The following is a 26,438-nucleotide window of genomic DNA, read 5'->3' on the forward strand; positions in this document are numbered from 1 at the left end:
CATTATGTATTTGTATTAAGTACATTATTCATTGAGACTCATCAAAGGCATGATTATTTAATACAAGCCATAAAACAGGATCTTCAGAAGCTTCCTGAGGCCTTCTCCATGCACTGAGGTTTACTGTACTGTGTGGTATATGCAGAGTCCCTATTGGCTGTTTGGCAACCAGTAACCAGTCTTGAAGCTTCACGCTGGGCAGATTGCACTAGCCCAAGGTTCTGTGCTGCCTGTCTGTAACCTACCTAAACAGATCAGTTGGTTTACATAGAAGTCCTGTAAGATCCATCATCAGCAGGACAGGACCACAATGACACTGTATTATTTGCACGCCAACTATTTGCAGGCCTAGCTTAATTCAGCTTTTATTAATTCCTTCAGCGTCCCCCCCCCTTGCCTTTTATTTCAACAGAATTACAACAATGCAGATAACATAATCAAGGATAGCAATTATATATGTGAGTATGAAAGGAAAGCCGGGGGGTGGGGGGAGATCCCTTAAACATAACTTTAACATAATAAGATACAACCTACCTAGGAGAAAAGAAAGGAAAGGGTAGGGAATCTTCTGAGGATATATCTCTTGCTATCAAAGCATAAACAATTCATTAAGATCTGAACCTTTTAAACATTGGATTCTAGGGCTTTGATGAGAACATTTTGAGCATCTCTTGCCACTTCATTAAGGAAGCTCGAGAGCATATAGAAGGTGGTTCCAAAGGAAATCCCTCCAGCTGCCAAGGAGCCAAATATGGGTATGTTGCTAGCTAAATACTCCATTAACATCAATGCCCCACCACCAGCCTTGGTCAACATCTTCACCACCAAGTCCCTGGAGATCTCTTTGGCCAACGGTGACTTGATCGCCTCTTTGATCTCCTCCACAGGCTTGGCCACCTTCTCAGCCAACTTGTTGAGGGACTCCTCATCCAGGCCAAAGTTTTGGCGATACTCCGAGAGAGACTTAACCAGGATAGCCACATCACAGGCTACTGAAAGACCAGGGATGGGCATGGCAGCCACCCCACATGAGATAGTCGCCAGCTTCCAGATCTGTTTCTGCAAGGCCTCCTTCTTCTTCTGCAAGATAACTAGTGAGATGTTGGGCAGGGCCATGAGGAAGGCATGCTTCTTCTGCCTTGGCAGCTCCTTCTCCAAGGTCTCTTCCAGCTCCATGAAGTCATACTTGTCCAGCTTCCAGCTGGACAGGAGGAAGACCTGGGGAGAAACGATTCCTTCTTTCAACAGGAACTCTCTGCAATTTTCTCGAATCTGGATCAGCACTGCCTCCTCATTTTGTTTGCGTCGCTCTTTAGACGCCACCACATCTGCATCCACTTTGGAGCGCACAAAGTAGAAGTGTTTGCCTTGCTTCTGGATCTCATGTGCCAGATCGGCATGGTTGGATCTGAAGCGCTCTGAGGCAATTAGAATAAAGAAGTCATAGCGAGAGAAGCCCACTTTTTCCAGGTAAGTGCTGGGCTGGAACTCTGGGGTGCCTATTCCAGGCAGGTCCCACAGAATCACATTGGGATGCTTGGGGTGTGGGTAAGGAGTGGGAACTGTTGTGGTCTCCACTACCCCAGTGGGTGCAGCACCATCCTCGTCATCCCCTAAGCCCCGAATGGCATTGACGAAGGAGGACTTGCCAGAGCCACACTCTCCCGTCACCGCAATGTTCAGGCGGGCATTTTCCAAGGCCTGCAAGTTTTTGATGGCCTTGGATACCACATCCATCATTCTCCCCTCTTGAAGAGCTTCCTTAAACTCTTCCATGTCCTCTTCACTGATGATGTCATATTCTTCCAATCCAGCATTGCAACTGTGTGACGCCATTGGAGGTTGAACTGCTATAGGATCAAGTTAATTCCTGGGGGGGGGGGGGGAGAGAAAAACACACATACTAGGAGACATTCAGCAGAAGCATAGTGGCTTACATACCACACAACCAACCATGCAACCATGCATCCAGGGCATGCAATCTTTCTGGCTGTACAGGACTCACCATCAAGTGGATGCTCCTACCAACTGCAAGGGAGGCTCCATGCTTCATAAGTGGTGACCAGAACACTGCCACAAACTCCCATCCCTCCTAATGGGAGTTTGTCACAACTGCTTTGATGTAACCCTTAGGATGCCAGGAGCCTCACCTGCCATCCAGATGCGCATTCACATGCTCATGCAGCCAGAGAGATTACTTCCCTCTTGAGTGCATGGCTGGCTGTGTGGTATTTAGACATGATTTCTCCCATAGGGGACTATTTATTTATTTACATTTGTCGGGCCTTCCCACTGGCCGCAGGTGGGCCCGAGAACTCACCCAGTCAGGGGGCCAAGAAGACAGAGGCAATACAGCCCCTGGGTATAGGCAAAGTCAGCTGGGATCCTACACAGTTGCCAGGGACACCCAGAAACCCACAGACTAAAGATTGGTCAGCGTGGCTTTATGATTGCAGGGCTTTATTTAAGGCTTGGATGGCCAGGGATGAGGAGGTCTGGAGAGATGGGAGTGATTTGGACACAGAGTCTCCCGGTGAGGAGCAGTCTTACCCCTCTCCGTGACAGCTGGTAGAGGGAAAGGGTGACAATTAACCCCCTCACCAGCACTTCTGAGGCCACTTCCTCAGCCTATGAACAGGATCAGAGGAAGGGAGGCGGTTGGTAGGGATGGGTCCGGACTGGTGCGGAGGCCATTGTAAAGGCCTCTGGATCGTCTGGACCGGTCCGGACCTGGCCGGTTCGGTTCGGGTCGAGGGGGTTCCGTCGGGGAGACGTGAAGCTCGTGCGCGGCGTGCGCATGCGCAAAAGGCTTGTCGGAGCCTTTTGCATTGCAGAGCAAGAAGGGGTGGCAGGGACGTATCCTGCCGCCCCAATTTTTACAATAAATATGAGCGCTGGAGGGGGCAAAGCAGCGGGAGGGGTAAGTAAACCCTCCCCCGCTCTTAAAGGAACCCACCCCACAGTGCCAGACCGCAGCTCTGCGGTTCCGTGCACACCCCTAGCGGTTGGAGACTGTGATCCCAAGCCAGTGCGTGACAAATTTATTTATTTACAGATTTGTATACCACCTCACACAGATGGCTCTGGTCGGTTCACAAATATAAACACTGATAAACACAAAACACATAACTCAATAAAAACAGAATTAAAACCAGTTTGGGATCATTTCAGGTCTAGAGCATCAAGTCTGGAGGGGCACAAGTGCAGGGACCACCACCCCCTGAAGGGTATAGCCGTGGTATCTCCCAGTGGTGAATGGTGCAAGGGAGTGTAACGCAGAAATGAGTTATTCCTCTGAAAATCTGTTTAAAAATAATCCTGCAACCCCTCCCCCATGCTTCTGCCCTGCTCCGTGCAGAGCCCTCCCCTGCCATGTTTCCCGTCCCTACTGCTCAATCGGCTGTTACACAGGCATAGTGGACATTCGAGGGGTCAGCTCATTATTTAAGAGAAAATTCCGCCGTATGGCTGCAAGTTGCAGTTGCTTTTAGGAAACCACCCCCACCAGGCGTGTAGGCTTCTGAATTTTGGGGGGGGGGGTAAATGGGAGGAGAGATCTTGTGGCAGCAAGCATGAATTTTCCCCTTTGCTAAGCAGGGTCCACTCTGGTTTACATTTGAACAGGAGACTACATGTGAGCACTATAAGATAGTCCCTTTAGGGATCTGGCTACTCTGGGCCACTAGCCTTTCTCCTTGTTGTTCGACTTCTAATCAGAGAATTATAAGGGCCCTGAGAGGAAGCCGTGCCTCCGAAGAACTTGCTGAGCTGCTACAAAGACAACACAGGACTGATTGTGTTGTTCAGCTGACTTGAACTTGAGCATGAGAGCTTGTTGATGCTACCTGGCAGCTCAGGTGGGCATTGCCTCCCCCAGGAAATGCGGAGGAGGGCTTGAGTCCTGTCGCCCCCACCTGGCAGCCCGGCAGGGGCATTCCCCCACTCAGGAAACCCCAGAGGGGGCTTGAGCCCTGTCACAACCATGGACACCCCTGTCCCCTGCCTTCTCTTCCCTTTTACACCAGCACAAACCAGAAACATCATCATCATCATCATCAATTCGATTTCTATACCAACCTTTACAAAATGGCTCAGGGTGGTTTACACAGAGAAATAATCAATAAATAAGATGGATCCCTGTCCCCAAAGGGCTCACAATCTAAATGGAGGCCGACTTGGGCCAACAGAGCAATTCCTTCTCAGCTGCCAGATGGCTCTTTTGAGAAAAACCGGCTGCAGCTGCTGCTCATGCATTCCTCTCCTGAACCTCCACGAAAGGTGGAAAGAAAAAGAGGCAAAGCCAAGGCTAGCATGCAGCTCCTTACCTGCGGCCAACGCGACAGTTGTAGTGTGGAGATGAATCTGTTCTCCTTCCTTTGGTGCTCTTGCTTCTGTGTGTCTCCCTCATTCCTTTCTCTCTATATAGGCTTCAATGACCCTTGCCCTGCATTGATTGTTCTGCTAGGAAAAGCAAACTGGAAGTAAGCTTCAGTGAGCTTTATATCTTTCACAACACTCCATTATTATTTGAAACTAGCTGTGCCCCTAGTGCTCCCTGTTGCTCCCCCCTTCAGCCCCATTTCACTCTCCCCCACCCGCCCCAGTTCATCCCACACTGTTCATTCCCCCTCAGCGGCCAGGCTTCTCCTCCCCACCTGGCGGCTGGCCTGGCTTCTAGTTCACTGCCGCCACCGCTGTCACCATCTTCTTCCCCACCTGCCTCCGCTGCCGTTTCCCCGCCAGCTGGCACCGCTGTTCCTCCCCTGCCTTGCACACCTGCCCTCTTCCCCCCACCCGCCGGCTGCGCCGCCACTCACCAGTGTTTTGTTTCCCCGCCAGCCAACTGCCCAGCTTCCGCCGCTATTCCCTCCCCTTCTTGGCCATCCTGTCACTATCACGAACTCTCGCGAGAACTGCCACGCATGGGATTAGCGCTGGGTATGCCTAGGGTAAATATATATAAAGATGTTGCTGGGACATTAGTTAGTCCATGTGGAACTTCCAAGTTCCAAGTTTGTATTCTGTATTAATGGATGACTTACCAACTTCCACGGAGACAGGGAGACTATTATTTTCCTCCACTGTTGGCATAGGCTTGGGCCCATCCACCACTTCTCCTCGTGCAGTCACATACTGCTTGGCAGTACTATGCTATCTATCTATCTATCTATCTATCTATTTGATTCACTATGAGAACTTGCATTTTGCAGTTGCACTGTAATTTGACCACAAGTGGCTGTACTAGTCTTAGCAAACCGAGTTCTCAGCGCTAGCCCTCTGGGAAATCTTTTGTTTCCTGCATCTTCCATCTTCCTAGCCTTTTGGTGGTGTGTGTGGGGGGTCCTTTTCTGCATTCTTTCTCTGGCCCATATGGCATCTATTTTCAACTTCTTAAAAAAAAAAAAAAAAGGAGGAGGAGGAGAGCCAACTGATTCTTCACACCCATCCTTGGATTGCCTTAGGACATTAGTGCCAACAATCTCCAGGATGACTGCTGGAGGATTTTTGTCAGTTTGTGGGGCAAACTAGAGCAAAGACTACTTTCTCACTCCATGTCCCACAATCTTCTTTGGAGAAAGTAACTGAAATGACTACGTATCCCAGAGAAGGGACACCTTGTCCTCTTGCACCCGTTATCTCAAGTACTTCCTGCAATGGGTGTGGCTCAATGTGAGATAAGTACTGTTCATAAAACTTGAAGGTAAGGAAGGTCCCTTGAGAGCTAGTACTGATGGCTCTCGATATGAGGTGACTTGATATTTGGCACCTGCTTCCCATCTGTTTCCACAGTCCTTTGTGCACACTGTGATGACCTTTGTTCTTGTCTAGCAATTAGCCTCTCCTGCACCAGAGTAGCATAACTGGCTGCAGTGCAGTCACTCCTGGAGTATCCCCCGAGCCCACAATTGTAGCAAAAGAACCACTGGGGATTTGGCTTGGGTCAGCCTGCTGATGGAGTGGTGGTACTCTCCGGCCCCAACTTGCCTGTGGCTTCTTCAATGGCGGGATAGGGTAGCGAGCGTGGCAAGAGCTTCTTCCCGCTCCCCTCCTGCCTCCCAAATGACTGCACAAGCCAATCCGCAGCCCATTTTGGGCTTCTCTGCACACACATGTGGGAGGAGAAAGGCCCAAAACAGGTTGCAGACCGGCCCATGCAGTCATTTGGGAGGCTGGAAGGGGCTCTCGCTGCCCCCATCCCATCACGCAGCAGCATTTTTAAAAAGTAAAGGGGGAACTTCCCCCTTGCCTCCCCACACCTGCTGTGTTGCTGCCGCCACCCCTCAAATTTTGCCGCCATAGGCAAATGCCTACTTTGCCTATATGTTCATCCACCCCTGCACCCTAGCCCCAAGAAAACACGCAGACACCATCTTTATGGGTATAAGGGCCACAACTTTATTAACCAAAAATAAATAAAATAAAATAAAATAAGTGAACTGGATGGGAAGAAACTCCACCCCTTGACAGTGTGGGCCTAACCAAGACTGGCTTCAGACATCCCTGTCCTTCCCCATGCCTTGCATGGGCGAGACGCCCTGACTCCGAAAGGAAGCAGGTAAAACCTGCTTCCTCCCCTTCATAGTCAACCTCGAAGGAGTCTGGACAACTTCTAGGGCTTCGCACCCCCGGAGCTGTGCAGCCCTGAGGTTTGTGAAGCCCTGAAGCAGGTTTCATGGCAAATCAGTATCCCTGGGCCACCAAAACCACAAGGGACTGATTGACCAATCTACCCTTTAACTGCCCAAGGGTGCTCACTGGTGTGAAATCCCTCCTAACTTACCATCCAGCCCGCACTGTCCCTAACTAGCTAAACTAGGAAAAACAGTATGGCTGTGTGGAAGGGTGTGATTAGTGTTATCTACCACCCAACCCACAAAAGAAATGGGCAAGCAGGCAATTTTAAACAAATTTTTAACCTTTTTTTAAAAAGTATCTCTCCCCAAAACCCCTATAGGATCCTATAGGGTTATGGGGAGAAGTTTTTGTTTGTTAATTTTTAAAGCCCATGCCAATTTCTTTTGTGGGCTGGGTAGTAGGTAGCACCCATGATGCCCAGCCCACATAGCTATCCCTAAGACCTACCCATGGGGAGCAATGGGGTGATCCGAGTTCCCCATTGTTCACTATGGCCGAATCACTCAAATTGATTCGAGCTGGCAACGGCCACTGTTTCAGTGAATAGATTCTAGTACTTTTTTGATTTGATTCGAGCATGAATCAAATCACAACATCGACTTTGTGCATATCTCTAATCCTGACCATATACTCTGCTTGACTTAACTGAAAACAAATTATCGCGATCTGAATCATTCCAAGAAGAAAACAGCCAAGTTCTGTATGTCCTACTTTCTTATTCCAGCCAGGAGAATTTCCACTGACCTGCTTTGAACTGGGTTCATTATTTATGTATTATTTATTTATTTATTTATTTATTTTATTTTATTTATTTATTTCTTATTTATTCGATTTTTATACCGCCCTTCCAAGCTGGCTCAGGGCGGTTTACAATTAAAAACAGAAATCATTAAAAACAATTAAAACAATAATACAAATATAAATACCAATTTAAAAGCATCTTAAAAAACAATTAAACTATCACAACAATTAAAACCCTGAAAAACATTAAAACAATTAAAAACTGATTTAAAACCCTGAAAGGCCAGGCCAAACATACTCATAGATTGGACATGAGGATTCTATTTCCATTTAGAATCCCTGCTAACTGGGCAAAGAGGCACCTTTTAACATGGTGATTCTCTTTATTTTACAGTGGGAGAGTAACTGGCCCTATCCACCCCCAGCATAGTACCTCCAGTGACTGTTGTTGGTGTCTGTCTTATGTTTCTTTTTAGATTGTGAGCCCTTTGGGGACAGGGAGCCATCTTATTTATTTATTATTTCTCTGTGTAAACCACCCTGAGCCATTTTTGGAAGGGCAGTATAGAAATTGAATTAATAATAATAATAATAATTATTATTATTATTATTATTATTATTATTATTATTATTATTATTTAGTGAGGACTGGACTGAACCATATTGGTCCATACACATTCAGAGGAAACCTTTTCACACTCTGGAAAAACCTGTTTGTAAGATGTAGCGACCATCTTTCACCATTCATGTAATTCAAGGTAGGGGCATAGGAATCTGCCTTATACCGAATCAGACCATCGGCCCATATTGTCTACACTTTCAGTGGCTCTCCAAGATTTTAGGCAGGAGACATTCCCAGCAGAACCTGGAGATGCCAGGATTTGAACCTGAGACATTCTGCATGCAAAGTAGATGCTCTCCCACTGACCTATAACCCCAGCCACTGAGGAGAATATCATACAGCAGATGGTGCTCACATGTAGATATCCATTCAACTGCAAACCAAGGTGGACCCTGATGAGCAAAGGGGACAATTCATGCTCAATACTGCTAGACCAGTTTTCCATCTGGTAGGTCCTTCAGAGGAATGACAAATCACTGCTTGGATTCTTCACCTCTGACTCTCTGAGCTGCCCTTGCTGTTGCTATGAGAGGCCTTCTGCTCCAGTATCATCCTCTTGTGCAAAGGGGAGATCTTTAAAAGCTTTCTTAAGCAGACCAAGGATGGACATCTTGAAGACCTCCTGGAATTTTTCCCCCACAAAGAGATAGAGAATGGGAGTAAAGCATACATTAAAACAGCCCCCAATGGCCACAATTACCCACAAAATATGGAGAGTTATTTCAGGTACTCCCTCAATCAGCAGTGAAGCGTAGTAGATGTGGTAGGGAAGCCAGCAGATGAAAAACGAGCTCACAGCAGCCACCAGGACTCTAAATGGCTTTGCAGTCCTCCTCACCAGACCCTTCTTCTTCATTTCCCAAGCAACCCCACAATAGCAGGCCATGATGATGATGAAGGGAATCAGGAAGGCCAAGAGGAACCGAACTATGAAGAAAGCCAAGTGAACAGCAAAATTCGGGGCCTTTGTTCGGGGCTCGTAGGAGAAAGCAAAGTGATTGATACACTGGGTCTTGCCATTTACCGGGAGAGTCTCCTGGAAAGCCAGGAAGGGAGTACTCAAGACTAGAGAAACAAGCCACACTCCAATGATCAGTCTTTGTGCCCGGCGGACTGTACGGTTACGTTGGGACCAGTTGGGGTGGCAGGTGAAGAGGTAGCGGTCCAGGCTGATGATGGTGAGTAGGAAGACTGAGGTGAATGTCCCCAGGGAAAAGGAGGTGATGATAAGCTTGCACATAAATAGGCCGAAGACCCAAACAAAATCAAGAAGAACGTAGACAGCAAAGAAAGGCATAAAAGAACAGGAGATAAAGTAGGTGAAAATCAGGTGGAGGAACCAAAGGGTATTGACTGTTCTCTTCATCTTCATTCCCAGCAGCCAGAGAAACAGCCCATTCACAGCTATTCCCAATAGGAAGAATATGAAGATAAAGCAGCCAATGGCCAGGTTCATGTGAGCCTCTGCTGAGGTGGTGTTCAGTCTTGAGGAATTCCCCATGTGTTGTTTTTTATTGACCGTAACAATAAAGATTTGTTTTTGTCCACAGAGCCCTGGAAGAAGATGATAAAGGAAGAATGTGAAGAGCCAGGTTGGATTATACAGTCCACTGCTCCCACCCACCACATGATTAGGGGCAGGATCATTCTCTGCTCCTCTACACACGGCTACATAATCACATGGGAGCCATGCTGTCCAAACTACTCCTCACATCCAGTTTGCATACTACTTGAAAGCAGTATTTTAAGTTTGGGGGGAAGGGTTGGAGGGTCTGCTGTCCCACACGATTATGAAGTGGCAGGACGGCACACTGATTCAGTGGGAGGATGAAGGTGATGTGGCCAGTCAAACAGTATTGTCGGAACAGGTCCATAGCAGTAGGAAATCTGGGGAACTGGGGGAGTTGGGGACCTGAGATGAGAATTGATTGCAGAAAGAATAGACTTAACATCTGGTAGTTGTGGACAATGTAAAATATGATACTCCATCTCACTACCAGGATGTGTACCAGGTCCAAACAAGAGCAACATAGAAGGAAGGAGGGAAATGCAAAGGTCAGCTATCTAGTTTACAGATGCACATATCCGAATCTTTTACTTGATTCTCAGATGAAATTTTTCCCCAGTTCATTCCTGTTAACTTTATTTTTGGAAGGGGGTCATCTTAGATTCAGGGGTGTGTGGCTGGGGGGCGAGCCACAGCCCCTGAGCATGGCGGCCCAGGTTCTTTGAACCCATTCGCGCAATGGTGGCTCCGCCCCTGGTACATGGCCTCTGAGCATGGAGGTTCTAGTTTGTCATCACAGCATTAGATTGATCTATTTTCCATGAACTGGAATTTTTGTTTTAACTATCTGAGCGTGGGGTCATCCCCACATCTCATGGAAAAGATCTCCATTCTCATTTATCATCCTGCCCATCCTTTCTTGTTTCCTCTATTCTCTCGACCATGTTCCCTCCTTACTGCATTTCCATTTACTTTTAATTTTTCTTGTCTCCCTCTTCTGTCCCCTTGCCACTTCCCCTCTTCTTTTCTGCACATACAGAAGGAAGAAATACATTGTACCATTACACATCAGAAATGTTTTTGCCAGAACAGAGTTTAAGATTCAAATCTTCATGTTATTGTGCTTAGCGTCTCGGATGTCACAACCAGAACTTATTTCCTTTTAAGGGATTGATAAATATGAGATTGCAGAACTTCCTGCCATTCTGAACTCTCACTAATGGACTTTGCTCTGCCTAGAACTTTTGTGACTTAATTTATTATTTATTGCTTTCTTTTTTCTTTCTTTTTTGCCTTCACCAAGGCACCCAAAGAATTTTACAATGTTAGACATAAACAAGTCACATTTGTGTCCAGAAACTGCAGCTGGTACAGAATGCAGCAGCCTGATTGGTCTCCAGAGTTACCCAGAGAGAACATATCACACCCATTTAAAAATAACTACACTGGTTGCCAATAACTTTCCGTGTGAAATATAAAGTACTGATTATTACCTACAAAGTTCTGAATGGCATGGATCCAAGATATTTCAGAGAACACCTTCTTCTTTATGAACCCTACTACCTATTTAATATCATCTAGGCCAGGGATTCTCAACGTTGGGTCCCCAGATGTTATTGGACTTCAACTCCCATAATCCCCAGCACCAGTGGCCTTTAGTTGGGGATTATGGGAGTTGAAGCCCAATAACATCTGGGGACCCAACATTGAGAATCCCTGATCTAGGCAATTCTGGTCGCAGTTGCCCCTGGCTGGGTTGATGGTGGTAACTCGGAACTGGGCCTTTCCTAAGGTTGCCCCAGGATTTTGGAACACACTTCCTAACGAAATTAGAGAGCCTCCCTTTCTCTGGATGTTTTTAAGAAGGACCTGAGGACATACCTGTTTAGTCAGGCTTTTCGTGAATAGTTTTGAAGGTTTTTTTTTGAATTTTTATCTGTTTCAATTGTGTTCATGTTTTAATTGTCATGTTTTTAGATTGTGAACCACCCTGGGACTTGCAGATGGGGCAGTGCTAAGTAAATACATAAAATTCACTAGAGGCAGTGCTGCCTCAGGCTCTTGGTGGTCTTTTCATGAGCTGAGGAGAACAAGAGCTCCCTGGCCTGACCTGGGTGCCTCCTTTCTAATATGTTCCTCATAGGGCACACTGTTCTTTAAGTACCCTTGGGAAGGAGGTGGGGGCAGGGGGTGTTGACCCGACAGTCTTCACAGGCAATAGTTATCTCTATGGGAGCTGACGTTATGTTCTCCCAGGCCTGCCTGGGCACCTGCATAATTCCTACCCTTCTCCATCTCAAAGCTCAATTTCTGCAGCTGTGAACAGAATTGAGGGGATCTGACTGTGGTTTCAGTTTGCTTACCTAGAAATGGTGGTCCTTGGAGCCTTCTCTGTCTGATCCTGCTTTCAGAGTTGAAGTGGAAAAAGACTCCAAAGGGTGCAGGGCATCTAAGTGGGAGGAAGATGACGGACCTCTGCTTCACACAAATGCTTCTAGAAAGTGGTTTCTCGGTAGAGCTCAGTTCCTTATTCCCAGCACTTCAGAGCAGACTTTCTAAGAACTGTGACACACTCTTGTGGCCAGGGAAAGCAACATGTTCTTGGAGATGGTGTCCGAGATGAGTTAGAGAATCCAAGCACACACTTGGATGAAACAGCAAATGTTTTAATATTACAGCTGAGAACTTTCCTACTTTCCCTGCACTTTGAGGGGAAAACCTGTGCCACCCCTTTGTCCCTCAGTCCTTGATCTTTGCTCTGCATGAGAGCAAAGGGAGGACAGCTGGTCTTGTGGCAGCAAGACTGGTTCCAACTGACCTGGCCTCCAAAAAAAAGTGGCCACTCCAAATTTGAACCGAAGACCAGGCCCAGTTTGTTATGGACCGGTTCCACCCGGTTCGAGGAGCTATCCTTGGGAATTCGGTGTGGATTCCCCTTTATTCCCCTTTTCCATATTTTCTCTCCACACTGCTGTCTCCACTGGCTTCACTCTCGATACTCTTCTTCCTCCCTCTTCTCTCCCCACATTGTCTCTTCACTCATTCATTCTACCACCTCCAAGGAAGAAATAACTTGCAAAGTAGTTAACATTGGTCTGCTCTAGCAGATCTGGTGCTTCAAAGCAGATCCTTCCTAAGCAGGGTCCACCCTGGTTTGCATTTGAAAGGGAGACTACATATGTGAGCACTGTCAGATATTCCCCTTAGAGGATGGGCTGCTCTAGGAAGAGCACGTGCCTGCTTGCATGCAGAAAGTTCTAAGATCCCTCCCTGGCAACTCCAAGACAGGGCTGAGAGATACTCCTGCCTGCAACCTTGGAGAAGCCACTGCCAGTCTGTGTAGACAATACCGAGCTAGATGGACCAAGGGTCTGACTCAGTATATGGCAGCTTCCGATGTTCCGGTGATGATGATGATGATGATGATGATGATGATGATCATAATAATTAATAATTAATAGTAAAGAAACCACCCAAAAATCTATTTTAAATGCAAGAAAGATACTACTGTTTGTTTGTTTTTAGAATTCAGTTTTGGTCAAGACAGGTTATAGTTGCCTCTAATGTTCAGCTCTGATATTATTTTCCTTCAGGAAGGATGTGCGCTCCGGTTGGTTCTGAAGAGATGAACACCTCTCTCTGATCTTGTTCTTGACCAGTTGCAGGGGAGTAACAGCAGCAGAGAGGGCCTGCCCTCAGTTCCTGCCTGTAGGCTTCCAGCGGCATCTAGTGGACCACTTTGAGAAACAGGATGCTGGACTCAATGGGCCATGGGCCGAATCCAGCAGGGCTGTCCTTTTGTTCTTATGTTCCAAACTGCAATTGCTAATCATACACCTGTTTTCATGAAGTCCTTCTTACTGCCCTCAGCTAAGCCTTCTTCCTCTCTCTACATCCTCTCATGGTTAACAAGAACTGTCAAGAGAGCCCAGGTTCCATTTGTCTCTTCTGGCAGTGGCCACAGATATTATTCATATTGCTGGGCTTATTAATGGTAAAGTCTATTTGTGCTTTTTTTTAGACTTCGAGGTCAGAGTTTTCTTCATCATATGTAGCAGTATTGAAAGCTGAGGTGAGATGTTCTTCTCAGAAATCCCACCCCTCCACCAGCATCTATTATATTCTCTTGCTATCTTCATGGCTCAGGCACGCATGCACACACACGCATGCATGCATGCAACAAAAATGCGCATGGAATTTATTTTATATTATTCAAAATATTTCTTCTCCTTAAGAACAGACTGACAGCCCTCCTGGATCAGGCCCAAGGCCTCTATAGTCCAGCATCCTGTTTCACACAGTGGCCCACCAGATGCCTCTGAGAAGCCCACAGGCAGGAGCTGAGGAACACAGGAAGCTGCCATATACTGGGTCAGACCATTGGTCTATCTAGCTCAATATTATCTTCACAGACTGGCAGCGGCTTCTCCAAGGTTGCAGGCAGGAATCTCTCTCAGCCCTATCTTGGAGATGCTGCCAGGGAGGGAACTTGGAACCTAGATGCTCTTCCCAAAGTGGCTCCATCCCCGCTCGAAGATCTCACAGTGCTCACACTTCTAGTCTCCCTTTCATATGCAACCAGGGCAGACCATGCTTAGCTGTTGTGCACATGACCAACCCCAGCAGGGTAAATGTGGGGAAACCTGGCTAGTGAGTCTCTGTGACACAACACCTGGTAGCTGAGTTAAAGGTGCGAGAGCAGTCCAGGCCGTCTTTCACGTATCCAGGGCCTAAACCATTAAGGGCTTTAAAGGTAATAACCAGCACCTTGAATTGGATCCAGAAACAAATTGGCAACCAGTGCAGCTCTTTCAGAATAGGTGTAATATGCTCCGAACGAGGGTTTCAGAGAGAACCCTGGCAGTTGCATTCTGCACCGATGGAAGTTTTCGAATATTCTTCAAGGGCAGCCCCATGTAGAGTGCATTGCAGTAATCCAGCCATGACATGACTAAGTCATGGGTGGCTAGATCTGCCTTCTCGAGATCTGCCTCCTAATCTGCATTTTTCACCAGTTCTATGCAACCTAACTGAAACCACCAACAATATGGCAACTGCAATCTGGGGGAAATGCCTGGGAAAGTCACTTCCTTCTCCATAGCCTTGTGAATGTTCTTTGCTTCTGCTTCTGCTTGTTTTGTTCCTGTCTATTAAAATTTCCCTTCTGCTTTTAACAAAATTAAAATGGACCACAGACGGTGCAGACAGAAGACAATCCCTGTGAAATGGAGCCTGTTGTACCCATCTGAATGCCTCTCTGCTGTTCCTCTCTGCAGCTTTCACCACCTGCGTGCACCCTAGCTGAAACCACTATGATGGCAATGACAGCAATAAGGTGAGCTTCTCGGAAAAAAATAACACAAAACCAAGTTCAGATTGGCCACATTCACACATAATGCAGAAATGCAGGTCAAATGGACCCATGGTTCTGATCCCCCCTCCCTCTGCTCTCCCATCCAAATTCAGACATAACAAAGAGCACCCTCTCTGCAGTCAGCAAGACTGCAGAGAGGAGGGGGAACTTGCAGCATGAGCTTCCTTCTTGACTGAAGGACAGCCCTGGCAGCCAATTGCAGCAGCAGGAGGGAGGAAGGAGCTTTCTCCCTCAACTCTGGTTGCTGAAGGGTAAGACTGCAGTGCCATGTTCAGACATAACGCTGGCACTGCTAAACCAGAGATCCAGGCAATGAAACTTACTACAAACCGAAGGTACAAACTGGAGTCTGGGGTGGGAAACCACAGGTCCATCTTCCATCTGAACTGCAGTTGCACTAAGTCAGATGTACACAAATTTCAAATGGAGGCCCCTTCAACTTTGGTTTCATGTTATGTATCAATGCAGCCAAAGTAATTCCCTTGTCGTGCGCATACATCATCTGTTGATGCTTCTGCTTCATGTTTCCTGTATAGAAAAATTTCCCTTCTGCTTTTAACAATATGATCTTCTCCCTGATACTTAGCCCATGGGCAGCTGAAAGGGGAGGGAGAGATTTACCAGTGGCTCCTCTCTCTCTCTTCAGGAAAAGTTGTCGACTTGGAGGTGTAAGAGAAGGGTGGAATGCTTAGTCCAGATAGGAAAAGAAACAGTCAATTGCCAAAGAAAGAGAAAGAGAGCGAAACTGAAGAGGGGAGGCTAATAAACATTTACTGATGCATTTCCCCACCAGGTAGCTCACTGTGAACTTCCTAAGTATCTAAAAGCAAAAAAGATGGAATTACATGAGGAAGAGACTGAGTAGAAAGGATCCCTTAGGAACTAATGATGAATAAGCAAAACAATCATCATATTATAATAAAACGATCACCCCCAACTCTAATTAAAATGCAAGGAAGATAGTATTGTTTTTTCTAGAATTCAGTCTTGACCAAGACAGTGAGGCTTTGCACATGAGCAGTGTGGAGAGCCTGCAGGGCTTCTGTGGGGAGAGCCCGCCCTGGGCAGCTGGACCGGCCACTCACACAATTTCTGGCTCTGTCACAGGATAAGGGATGGAGCCGCTCTGGGAAGAGCAGATGGTTCCAAGTTCCCGCCCTGGCAGCATCTCCAAGACAGGGCTGAGAGAGATTCCTGCCGGCAACCTTGGAGAAGCCGCTGCCAGTCTGGGTAGACAATACTGAACTAGATAGACCAATGGCCTGACTCAGTCAGGCTATTCTCATGAGAAGCAAAAACCAGCCTAAGGGAACCCAGCCCAGTTTCTGCTGCAATGGGAGCTGCTCATAAGCAACGGGAGCGCATGGCTCCCAGAAACCAGCCCTCTTAAATGTCCCCCCGTTAAATTAGGTTAGTGGAGCATGCGCTCCACTTGGACTTTACATAGGGACCCTGCTGTGTGTGATGAGCCTGAGGTCTCATCAGCCACCCAGATATCCTTTGGGTCTGGGGGAAAAAAAGCTTCAAAAATGAAATGGTTTACTGGACTTCATCCTGATTGACAACAATAAGGGATCTGTAACCAATTCAGCTTTTATTTTTTAGCAAAATGTGCATCCAAAAAGGAAGGCATAGAAAAGTAATGTAGGTTGAAAAACTGAGTTTAAAAGATCTTTCTAGCAATTAGCAAAGTAGCAAAATGACCACCCAAGATACGGCACCCTCTTAAATCTATTTAGAATTCAGGCTACCCAGACTATAAACATTTCCTAGGCAAACTGTCCAGTCTTATATCATTTAACATCCTCAACTAGCTGCCAGTCTGCAGATGAATTTCAAATAGGATGCTTCCTCATGAAGACTGCACTCCATACACTGGAGAGTATGCCATGGGTCCACAGATAGGTTCATAAGGGTGTTCAAACATCCTTGTAAGGTGTAGGGACCAAATGACTCTCAGTGGCCTAGTTCAGACATACAAATTAACTGGAGTTAAGCAAGGCCGAGGTTTCAGTTCTTAAATCCAAATCATGCCACAGATGTTCACCAAACCGTGGCCAGCCAAACTTCTGCTGAGGGTACCACCTCCCTGCTGCCCAGCATCCAAGGTACATCCCTGCTGACTCTATGATTGTAGTTTGGAATAGGCACAAAACCATGGTTATAGCTGATTCAGCATTCGGGCATAACACTTTGGCAGCAAAACCTCTGTTGGTGGCAAATCTTAGAGATAACTGAAAGTTCAACTGGAGTTTGGTGAGGCAAACCGGAGCTAGGTTTTGGTCTGTAACTGTGGTTTTGTGTGTTCAGGCATACTGCAGTTACAACTTCGACCAGCTATAATTGTGGTTATCCTATATGTCTGAACTCAGCCACTGTATGACGGGGGACAGTTTCTTCATAGACAATGACATAGACATTCTTGAATCTTCAGGTATAGTCCATCTGATTATCCTGAGCAGAAATGTTGCTGTTCTCCTCAGGTACAACAATAATATCTGCAAAACCTTTCTTGAGCAGAGCAAGAATGGATGTCTTGAAGACCTGTTGGAATTTCTCCCCAACAATGAGATAGAGAATCGGGGTGAAACAAAAATTGAAACAGACTACAGTGACAAAAATGACTTGCAGACACTTGACTATAATATGGGATGCTCCAAACAGCAAAGCAGCCCAAAAAAGATGGTAAGGAAGCCAGCAGATGAAGAACGATGCCACGGAAGCCACTAAGACTCTATAAGGCTTCCCGGTCCTCACCAACTTTTTCTTCTTCATGTTATGACCCATCCAGAAATAGCAGCCCATGATGATGAAGAATGGAATCAGGAAGGCCAGTAGGAATCGAACCACAAAGAGAGCCAAGCGAATATGATGGCGCAGGGCCTGTATTTTTTCCCCTTCCCAGTCACTGGATAAAGCATAATTATTGACACACTCAATCCTACCCTTCTCCATCACTCGAATCTCCCGGAAAGCCAAATAGGGAGAACTCAGGGCTAGGGAAGCAAACCACACCCCTATGAGCAGTCTCCGTGCCCGAGGAATTGTCCGGTTTTGCTGGGACCAGATAGGGTGGCAGATGAGGAGATAGCGGTCTAGACTGATGACAGTGAGTAGAAAAACTGTGGTGAACATCCCAACTGAACCAAAGGAGTTGATGAGCTTACACATCACGGTTCCAAAGACCCAGTGGGAACCAAGGAGGACGTCAACAGCAAGGAAAGGCATGCAAGAAGCGGAGACTAAGTAGGTGAAGATCAAGTGGATAAACCAGAGGGTATTGACTGTTCTCTTTATCTTCATCCCCAGCACCCAGAGGAGGAGACCATTCACAGTTGTCCCCACCAAGAACACCACCAACATGAACAGGGCAATTGCAATGTTTATGGAGGTTATGGCTACTGGTGAGTCAGTGGCATTCATTCCTGTGGCTGAGGCATTCTCCAAGAGGATGGTCTTGCTTTCTTTGTCCATAAGGTCCTGAAACAAGATTGAAAGGGGTGGGGGGATTGCAGTCAGAATTGGGCAAAAGTGAGATGCAATTAGAAAAGCTATAGGCTGGAAATTGGTGCTTGGGTGTTGGGGGAAAATACATGATACTCTCTTCAGGCTTATGCACTCTGCACTATGAAAATTTTCAGTAAGAGAACCCAATATGCAAGGCTCAGAATAATAGTTTACCATACACATCCCACATGTGTTCAAATAATTTCTATTTTGTAAAATGCCCGTTGCATCTCCTTTGGTGACATGGAGAGCATGAGGACAGTATCTGCAATTATCCCCAGAATCAACATGTCAATGTGCCGGTTTAATTACATAGCATGACTATAGACCTAGACAGATTTATTTCTCAAGAATTTCTTTCTAATCCTTTTATAAAAGACAACTAACCCGGTAGCCACCAGCACCCAATACTGTGGTAGTTGATTCCATTCCTTTCTCACCTCTTCTCAGAATTTCCACATTTTCTTTCCACTCTGCTATCTCCACTGGCTTCATTCCATTTTCCTTGACTCTAACCTGCCACCCTCTTCTTCATGCCAGTCTCTTCACTCCATGTTCTGGCACCCACAAAGAAGGCGTACCTGCACAATAATCAGAATATTGATCTGCTGTAGCAGATGTGTGATAGCAATGCTTTTGATGAGGAGATGTACATGCCTGCCAAGAACCAATATCTTATCTCAACGTATGTTTTTCCTCTCCCGGAAAAATGAATGCCTGTGGTATTAAGCAAGGGGTGGGAAAATGTGGTCCTCCAGCTGTTGTCGAAATACAATTCACCTCATCCCCAACCACAATTTATTCTTAGCTCAGGCTAACAAGGTTCTCCCCCTAATCAATTTATTCTCACAACCATGTGAGGTAGGTCAGGCTGAGAGAGACTGATGGGCCAAAAGTGTATCCATACATACACTTCAAGGCTGAAAAGGGGTGATTTATCAATTGCACGGTCTACTAAATTTTAAAAGAATCAGTTTACAATCAAATGAGAATGATAAATACAGTGTTATTACCAGTTATAAATCTAAAGGAAAAATGAAGTACAGAAAGGAAAACCTTTGAATGAAAAAAATTTCTTAGACATTAGCAATAGATATGCATAGCAATGGCTATATATAATAATGCAGAAAAGGAATAATAGTTGCCGTAGTAGTAGTAGTAGTAGTAGTAGTAGTAGTAGTAGTAATAATGCACCCTAGGCGCAATTCCAAAACAACTTGAAGAGCACCTCAACACCATAGGGGCCACAGAAATCACCATCAGCCAGTTACAAAAAGCAACTTTAATGGGAACAGTTTATATTCTGCGACGATTTCTATAATAACAGCAATAACATTTATAATAAAATTCAGCTATCCCAGGTCCTTGGGAAGGACTCGATGTCTGGATAAAACAAACCAGTCAATAACACCTGTCTGACTGTGTAAACAAGAAATAATAATAATAATAATAATACAAAAATTACAATACAAATACAAAATACAATAAAAATACAATATAATAAAAAATACAAAAAACAGCAGATGAGGAATCGATGAGCAAAATGGCACAACAAACTATTGCACGGTCAGTTCTTTAATGACATACAATCAAAAGTCAACAATTGCACAACATGGCAGTGGTTAAAGAAGGGGACAATGAAAAAAGAAACAGAAGGTCTCATTTTTGTATCCCAGGAACAATCACTACGAACAAACGTTATAAAAGCAAAAATTGATAAGACCCAGAAAGATAGTAAGTGTTGGTTATGCAAGGCAGTGGATGAGACGGTTGAGCACCTTGTATGTTGTTGTAAGAAAATTGTGCAGACTGATTATAAGGAAAGACACAATAAAGTTGCTGCTATGATCCACTGGAACCTTTGCAAGTATTACAAATGGCCAGCAAGCAAGAATTGGTGGAATCATCCAATTGAGATGGTCTCAGAAAATGAGGAGGCAAAAATCCTTTGGGATTTTCGAATACAAACTGATAGGCATATAGCGCATAATACGCCGGATCTGACCGTCATCGAGAAGAATCAGGTTCTGATCATTGATATTGCAATCCCAGGGGATAGACGAGTTGGTGAAAAACAACTGGAGAAAATAACGAAATACAAGGACGTTCAGATTGAAATTGAGTAGCTCTGGAAAAAGAAGACAGTAATGGTGCCAATAGTTGTTGGTGCCTTTGGTGCAGTACCAAAAGAACTTGAACACCATCTTGACACCTTGGGCACTGATAAAATTACAACACATCAGCTACAGAAGGCCACACTACTCGGGACAGCACAAATACTACGATGCTATCTTTATTTATTTTTTTAGTTATCCTAGACCCTTGGAAACGGCCCGATAATTAAAGTGCCAAATCCAGTCAATAACATCTGGTACTGTGTGTAAATAGCATAATGATAATAAATACTTAATAAAACCACCTGCTCTTCAAATCTATCTAAAGTACAAGAATGATGGACTATAATACTGTTCTTTAGAATTCAATCTAGGGCAAGATGGGGTATAGGTACCTGTAATAGTTGTCAATGGTATTCTTTTCCTTCAGGCAGAATATTCTCTCAGTTTGAGTCCGAAGAAATGAACAATATGAAGATCTCTCTCTGAACTTATTCTTCTGTTCTAAACCACAACAGCTAATCAAGCACCTTTGAGCATCACGTTATTTTGAGTGTCCTAAACAACATCTTGCATTCAACACCTTGCTTTACTGCATCTCCAGAAATAGAATCTGGTTAAACATCCAAAGTTCCATGATGCTTTTCCGGTAGCGATCAACCATGTTCATCAAAGTGCTGATTGTATTAATTGCAAAATCTTTTGCACCCTGTTGCAACCCAAGTGCTGTTTGGCTTCTGAGGTCAGAGGGGTTTTTTCCACACACAGCTGTACTGCAGATTGAATTTAGACGTTCTTCTCAGAAATCTTCCCCCTGCATCATCATCTACAGGTCAAACATCCTTTTGCCTTCTTCATCTCTCAGGCACAAAAAAGCCACATGTGAAATCCTCAGGAAATCCCATGAATTGCCAATCTGACTGGGTGATCATTGCACCATCTCTGGTTTCCCTTCAAGCAAGCTTTTGCAGAGAACCTAATCAAGCAAGTGCTTACCCTAAGGCGGCTTAGTCCACAGTAAGAATTCCCTGATGCTGATATTCAGAAGGTAATAATTATTCTAGAAATGTAATGGCAAACCATAGCTTGCTGTAATGTTTTCTGACTTTCCGGCTCACCCTGACCCTCTTCTTGCATATAGCAGTTCCTCATGCAGGGTGATGATCTCGCCACCCTTCCAGGTTTGAACTGTCATGCTTTAGTTTGCGATTATCCTGCAAACCTGAGTTTGATCCAGTTAGGCTCATTCAGACAATGAGGCTATTCTCACAGTCATACCAAATCGGGCTAAGGAAGCCTAGCCCGATTTGGTATGCCCGTGAGAACCACCGGGCTCACAGCTGAGCCCAGTGGTTTTCAAGTGGGTCACCCACTTGAATACCCCTCCCCTGAGCCGAAGTTAGCGGAGCAAGTGCTCCGCTAACCTGGATTTTTTATTGTGAGTTGCTGTGGCATGGCTCCGCGCCGCAGCAACTCACAAGGAGACCCCCGGCGGGGAGGCTAAATGCAGCCTCCTGGCTCGGGGGGGGGTGTCTCTCCAGCATGGCCTGTGTACTCGCTTTGGATACCAAATCGGATACTACCCGATTTGGATACCAAAAGTATCCAAACTGGTTCAGTGAAATTGATCAGCTGGGCTGGTCAGTTCAATGAACCAGCTTGAACCGATTCAAAGCAGTTCGTAATCGGACCACTTAAACCGACCTGGTTCACGGTGGTCCAGTTTGCAATCGAACCAGTTCTGCACATCCTTACTCTAGAGCACTGGAGACACTCTAGATTCTCTGGCACAACAATTCCCATAGAGTGCTCATACAAACCGAGGAAGATTCCTCAGTCTCCAGCTGGCATTGCACCAGTCCAACATGAAGCTGACATTGTTGAGCTGAGTTCAAATCTAAGATTACAGATCACAGCTTCATGTTATACTGGCACATTGCCAACCAAAGACTGAGGAAATTTTCTAGGTGTGCATGATCACTCAATAGGAGTGCAGGTACCATGGGAATTTCTAGTTTCCAGTGGTGCCAACATTAGATTGATTATCTGAACCTGCCCTAAGTGTACACTTGACAGTGGATTGTGTCTAATCTCAGATCTCTGGAATTCAGTAGGGCCAAAATCAGTCAAAAGCATCAAAATACTCTTTGAAAGCTGTAGGCACTATTTTTTCCTCTGTGTCCAAGCTGCATTCTACAGGTCCAAGATGGCTTCTCCAGCAAGATGGACAATTATCCTTGAGTTCAATACCAGAGATTCTCAATGTTGGGTCCCCAGATGTTATTGGACTTCAACTCCCATAATCCCCAACCAAAGACCACTGGGGTTGGGGATTATGGGAGTTGAAGTCCAATAACATCTGGGGACCCAACATTGAGAATCCCTGCTCTATACCAAGCTGCTGTTGATGTTAGTCTAATGGCCTTCATTACTAGTCCCCAGGATTGAATCCCCAGGCATAATGGGATAATCCACAAAACCTTTCTTAAGAAGAGCAAAGATTGACATCTTGAAGATCTGCTGGAATTTCTCCCCAACAAAGACATAAAGAATGGGGGTGAAACAGTAATTGAAACAGGCTCCAGAAGCAAAAACTTTCTTCAAGACCCCAACTAATGTGCCATGCTCGTCCCCAAGCAGCAATGCACCTTGAAGGAAATGATAGGGAAGCCAGCAGAGGAAGAATGATATCACAGCAGCCATCAAGACTCTGTAAGATTTCTCAGTCCTTGCCAACTTTTTCTTCTTCATTTCGTGACCCATCCAGAAATAACAGCTTGTTATGATGAAGAAGGGAATCAGAAAGGCCAGCAGGAACCGAACCACAAAGAGAGCCAAGTGAACATAATAACTTAGGGTCTGTGTGTTTGCCTCATCCCAGTCACTGGATAAAGCATAATTATTGACACACTCGATCCTGCCTTTCTCCATCACTCGAATCTCCCGGAAAGCCAAGTAGGGAGCACTCAGGGCTAGGGAAGCAAACCACACCCCTACGAGCAGTCTCCGTGCCCGAGAAATTGTCCGGTTTAGCTGGGACCAGATGGGGTGGCAGATGAGCAAGTAGCGGTCCAAGCTGATGATGGTGAGCAGAAAGACTGTGGTGAACATCCCAACCGAACCAAAGGAGTTGATGAGCTTACACATCGTGGTTCCAAAGACCCAGTGGGAACCAAGGAGGGTGTTGACAGCAAGGAAAGGCATGAAAGAAGCAGAGATTAAGTAGGTGAAGATCAAGTGGAGAAACCAGAGGGTATTGACTGTTCTCTTTATCTTCATCCCCAGCACCCAGAGGAGGAGACCATTCATGACTGAGCCCACCAGGAAGGACGCCAAGATCAACAGAGCAACAGCCATGTTCATGGGGGTTATTTCTGCTGAGTAGCTGCTGTTGTTTGTTGTGTTCAGCGCATCCCCCAAGATAATAGTCATCTTGTCTTTATCCATAAGGCCCTGGAGGAAGATGGGATAGAAACTGAGCTGGAGACAGAGGAATAGGGTAGGGAGAGTGTGAGGGAAAGGGGTATGAGAAGTAATTAGAGAAACAAGACATTGTGGGTATGTGGGTAAATTCAGAAAAGGGGAAAACTTGATAGCACAGTCAGATCATCCACTCTGTACAGCCAGAGAGAACCACATGGCACTGTGGTCCCCAGGGGTCAACACCGACTCGATGGCACAACTTTACTTTACTTTACAGCCAACATTATAAGCTAATGAAGGAACACATTATTCTGAACTCAGGATAAGACTGTGTTCTACATTCAGGGCTACATATCTTAAGCCCTCCTGCAGATGTTAGCCTCTCTCTCTTCACATGCCTTCTCCGATTGGGATGTTGGCGGTCAGCAAAAGCCATCAATCGCGGTGCCTAGAAATGTGGATTTCTAGCCATTTCTTACCATTCTTTCGGGTCATCCATCCATCGCTTCCCCCTCCTTCCTCTTGATCTTTTTCCTGCTAGCTTTCCTTCTTGTGTTAGTTGTGGTGTTTGATATTTTACTCCTCTGAGGGTATGTCCACAGTACTCCAGTTTACGTCTCTTCCTGTGGCTAGGGATTATGGGAGTGATAATCCAAAAGCTGCCGGAAGGCCAAATTTGTACAGCCTGGCTATATTCAACAACATTTCAGACGATAGCTATTTGTAGAATGCAATTTATTTTCATGCCATGATGCCTTTGTTCATGTTCAGTCACCAGCAGAGCATGAAAAAGAGGGTCCTCTACTGCTGTTTCCCCCTAGTCTCTAGTGACTCTGACTCTGAACCAGGGTTGACAGATTTGGCTTATTTTAAATCAAACTTTGGGTTAAGGCCCATTTGACTCACGAGTATACCCATTAAGTTCTGGCAGCCCTGCTCTGAACATGGATGCTCTGTTTAGCAATCATGGTTAACAACCCAAAATTGATAATAGAATTTTAGTTTGAAGGGACCTGGAAGATCTTCTAGTCCAACTCTCCTCTTCAGTGCAAGAAAAAGATACATCTACCTTTTGTGAATTTCTTCAATTCCTTTCTGAAACCCATCCAGGCAGATGGCCACCACTACATCAAGGTACAGTGAATTCCATTCCAGATCCTCTCCTATCCATTTTTCCCATATTTTCTCTGTCTCTGCTTTATTATCTCCCTTGGCTTCATTCCATTTCCACTGACTCTTGCCTTAGGGACATAGGAAGCTGCCATATACCAAGTCAAACCATTGGTCCATCTAGCTCAGGATTGTCTACACAGACTGGTAGCAGCTTCTCCAAGGTTTCATGCAGGAATCCCTCTCAGCCCTATCTTGGCTATGTCAAGGAGGTAATTTGGAACCTTCTGTATGCAAGCATGTAGATGCTCTTCCCAGAGCAGTAGTCTCCCATTCATATGCAACCAGGGCAGACCCTGCTTAGCAAAGGGGACAAGTCATGCTTGCTACCACCAGACCAGCTCTCCTTCTGTCTACCACCCTCCTTTTTGATCACCCACAATAAGGGAATAAATTGCACATTACAATAGCTGCACACAGAATCCTGGAGATTTTATTTCTCTATTTATTGTTTGTTTTATATTCTGTTTTTCAGAAAAGCTATCCCAAGGCCATTCACAAATGTTAATAAAATGCCATAAAGTCACATCAAAATAGTTAGATCAATTAAAGCCAGAAAAACAGAAAAACACCAAAGCTCTCGCCAGAGATTTGGCTTCCAACCACATCTCCCACCTCCCCACTCCCAGTGATAGGAGGATGCTCTACTTACTTATGGCTTCAGTTGCCTTCTCTAGTAATGGTGGTGGTCCTCAAAGTTTGCTGCTATTTAGCTTCACTTGCAGTGGTGGAAGCAAAAACAGACATGAAGGATGAAAGGTATTTTAGACAGGAAGCAAAAGACCTGCAGCTGAGGCTTCTTCAGTTCCAAATAATGCTTCCTCAGTTCTTTATCTCAGTTCCTTAAAACACGCAAGAAATGCTACAGCCTCCTCACTACCAAGAAGTAAGAAGGGCCAGAGTTAGCTGCCTTCGGCCAAGCAGACACTGGAGTCTTGTCACGTTTGCTTTGTTTTTAAAAAATATGCAAATGGAGAATCAGGGGAGGCGAACAGGCACTTCTAAAGGAGGCAGAACATCTACTGATCTTACATTTCCGAAGAGTAGCTTTTACTACGCGGTGTTGTAGCCAAGAGGAGGCCAGTGCATGCAGAACTCTATGAGGTCATTCACACCATCAAAAACTGTGTTCTTTCCGGGTTTGGGAGTTGTTGTGTGCTCCCACTTTTTGGTTGTGTGGAAGCAAGGTCAGAGAAAAACCTGGGCAGAAGTGATGGAAGCAATTCTCCCGGAGAAATTGGGTGAAGGGAGCCTAGTCGGATTTCCCCTGGTCATCTGCTGCCACAGGAGCTGTGCGGCTCCCGACGGCGAACCGCAAAAACCATCCCTCCCCTTAAACGGGGT

The 26,438-nt window shown here is 45.6% G+C and overlaps 4 protein-coding genes across 4 annotated transcripts; all 4 read right to left on the bottom strand.

Moving 5' to 3' along the window:
- Positions 1-43: 43 nt before the first annotated feature.
- LOC128332753 (interferon-inducible GTPase 5-like) lies at positions 44-4,389 on the bottom strand. The gene is made up of 2 exons (XM_053267432.1): positions 4,326-4,389; positions 44-1,870 (listed from the first exon to the last, which is right to left on the bottom strand). The coding sequence occupies exon 2, from the start codon at positions 1,834-1,836 to the stop codon at positions 625-627; it is 1,212 nt and encodes a 403-aa protein (XP_053123407.1). The 5' UTR covers positions 1,837-1,870; positions 4,326-4,389; the 3' UTR covers positions 44-624.
- Positions 4,390-8,522: 4,133 nt separating this feature from the next.
- Positions 8,523-9,500, bottom strand: LOC128332856 (probable G-protein coupled receptor 33). The gene has a single exon (XM_053267627.1). The coding sequence runs from the start codon at positions 9,498-9,500 to the stop codon at positions 8,523-8,525; it is 978 nt and encodes a 325-aa protein (XP_053123602.1).
- Positions 9,501-17,310: 7,810 nt separating this feature from the next.
- Positions 17,311-26,376, bottom strand: LOC128332857 (probable G-protein coupled receptor 33). Its single transcript, XM_053267628.1, has 3 exons — positions 25,747-26,376; positions 18,828-18,968; positions 17,311-18,360 (listed from the first exon to the last, which is right to left on the bottom strand). The coding sequence occupies exon 3, from the start codon at positions 18,352-18,354 to the stop codon at positions 17,311-17,313; it is 1,044 nt and encodes a 347-aa protein (XP_053123603.1). The 5' UTR covers positions 18,355-18,360; positions 18,828-18,968; positions 25,747-26,376.
- On the bottom strand, positions 22,917-23,933 carry LOC128332858 (probable G-protein coupled receptor 33). The gene has a single exon (XM_053267629.1). It carries the CDS (start codon positions 23,931-23,933, stop codon positions 22,917-22,919), a length of 1,017 nt encoding a protein of 338 aa, XP_053123604.1.
- Positions 26,377-26,438: the final 62 nt, after the last annotated feature.

This window comes from Hemicordylus capensis, chromosome 7 (assembly GCF_027244095.1).
Source record: "Hemicordylus capensis ecotype Gifberg chromosome 7, rHemCap1.1.pri, whole genome shotgun sequence".
In the NCBI taxonomy this organism is placed as follows: Eukaryota; Metazoa; Chordata; class Lepidosauria; order Squamata; family Cordylidae; genus Hemicordylus; species Hemicordylus capensis.

Excerpts from the sequence above, each read along its gene's own strand:
- LOC128332857 (XM_053267628.1), bottom strand. The coding sequence starts at position 18,354 with ATGGACAAAGAAAGCAAGACCATCCTCTTGGAGAATGCCTCAGCCACA.
- LOC128332753 (XM_053267432.1), bottom strand. The coding sequence starts at position 1,836 with ATGGCGTCACACAGTTGCAATGCTGGATTGGAAGAATATGACATCATC.
- LOC128332856 (XM_053267627.1), bottom strand. The coding sequence starts at position 9,500 with ATGGGGAATTCCTCAAGACTGAACACCACCTCAGCAGAGGCTCACATG.
- LOC128332858 (XM_053267629.1), bottom strand. The coding sequence starts at position 23,933 with ATGACTATTATCTTGGGGGATGCGCTGAACACAACAAACAACAGCAGC.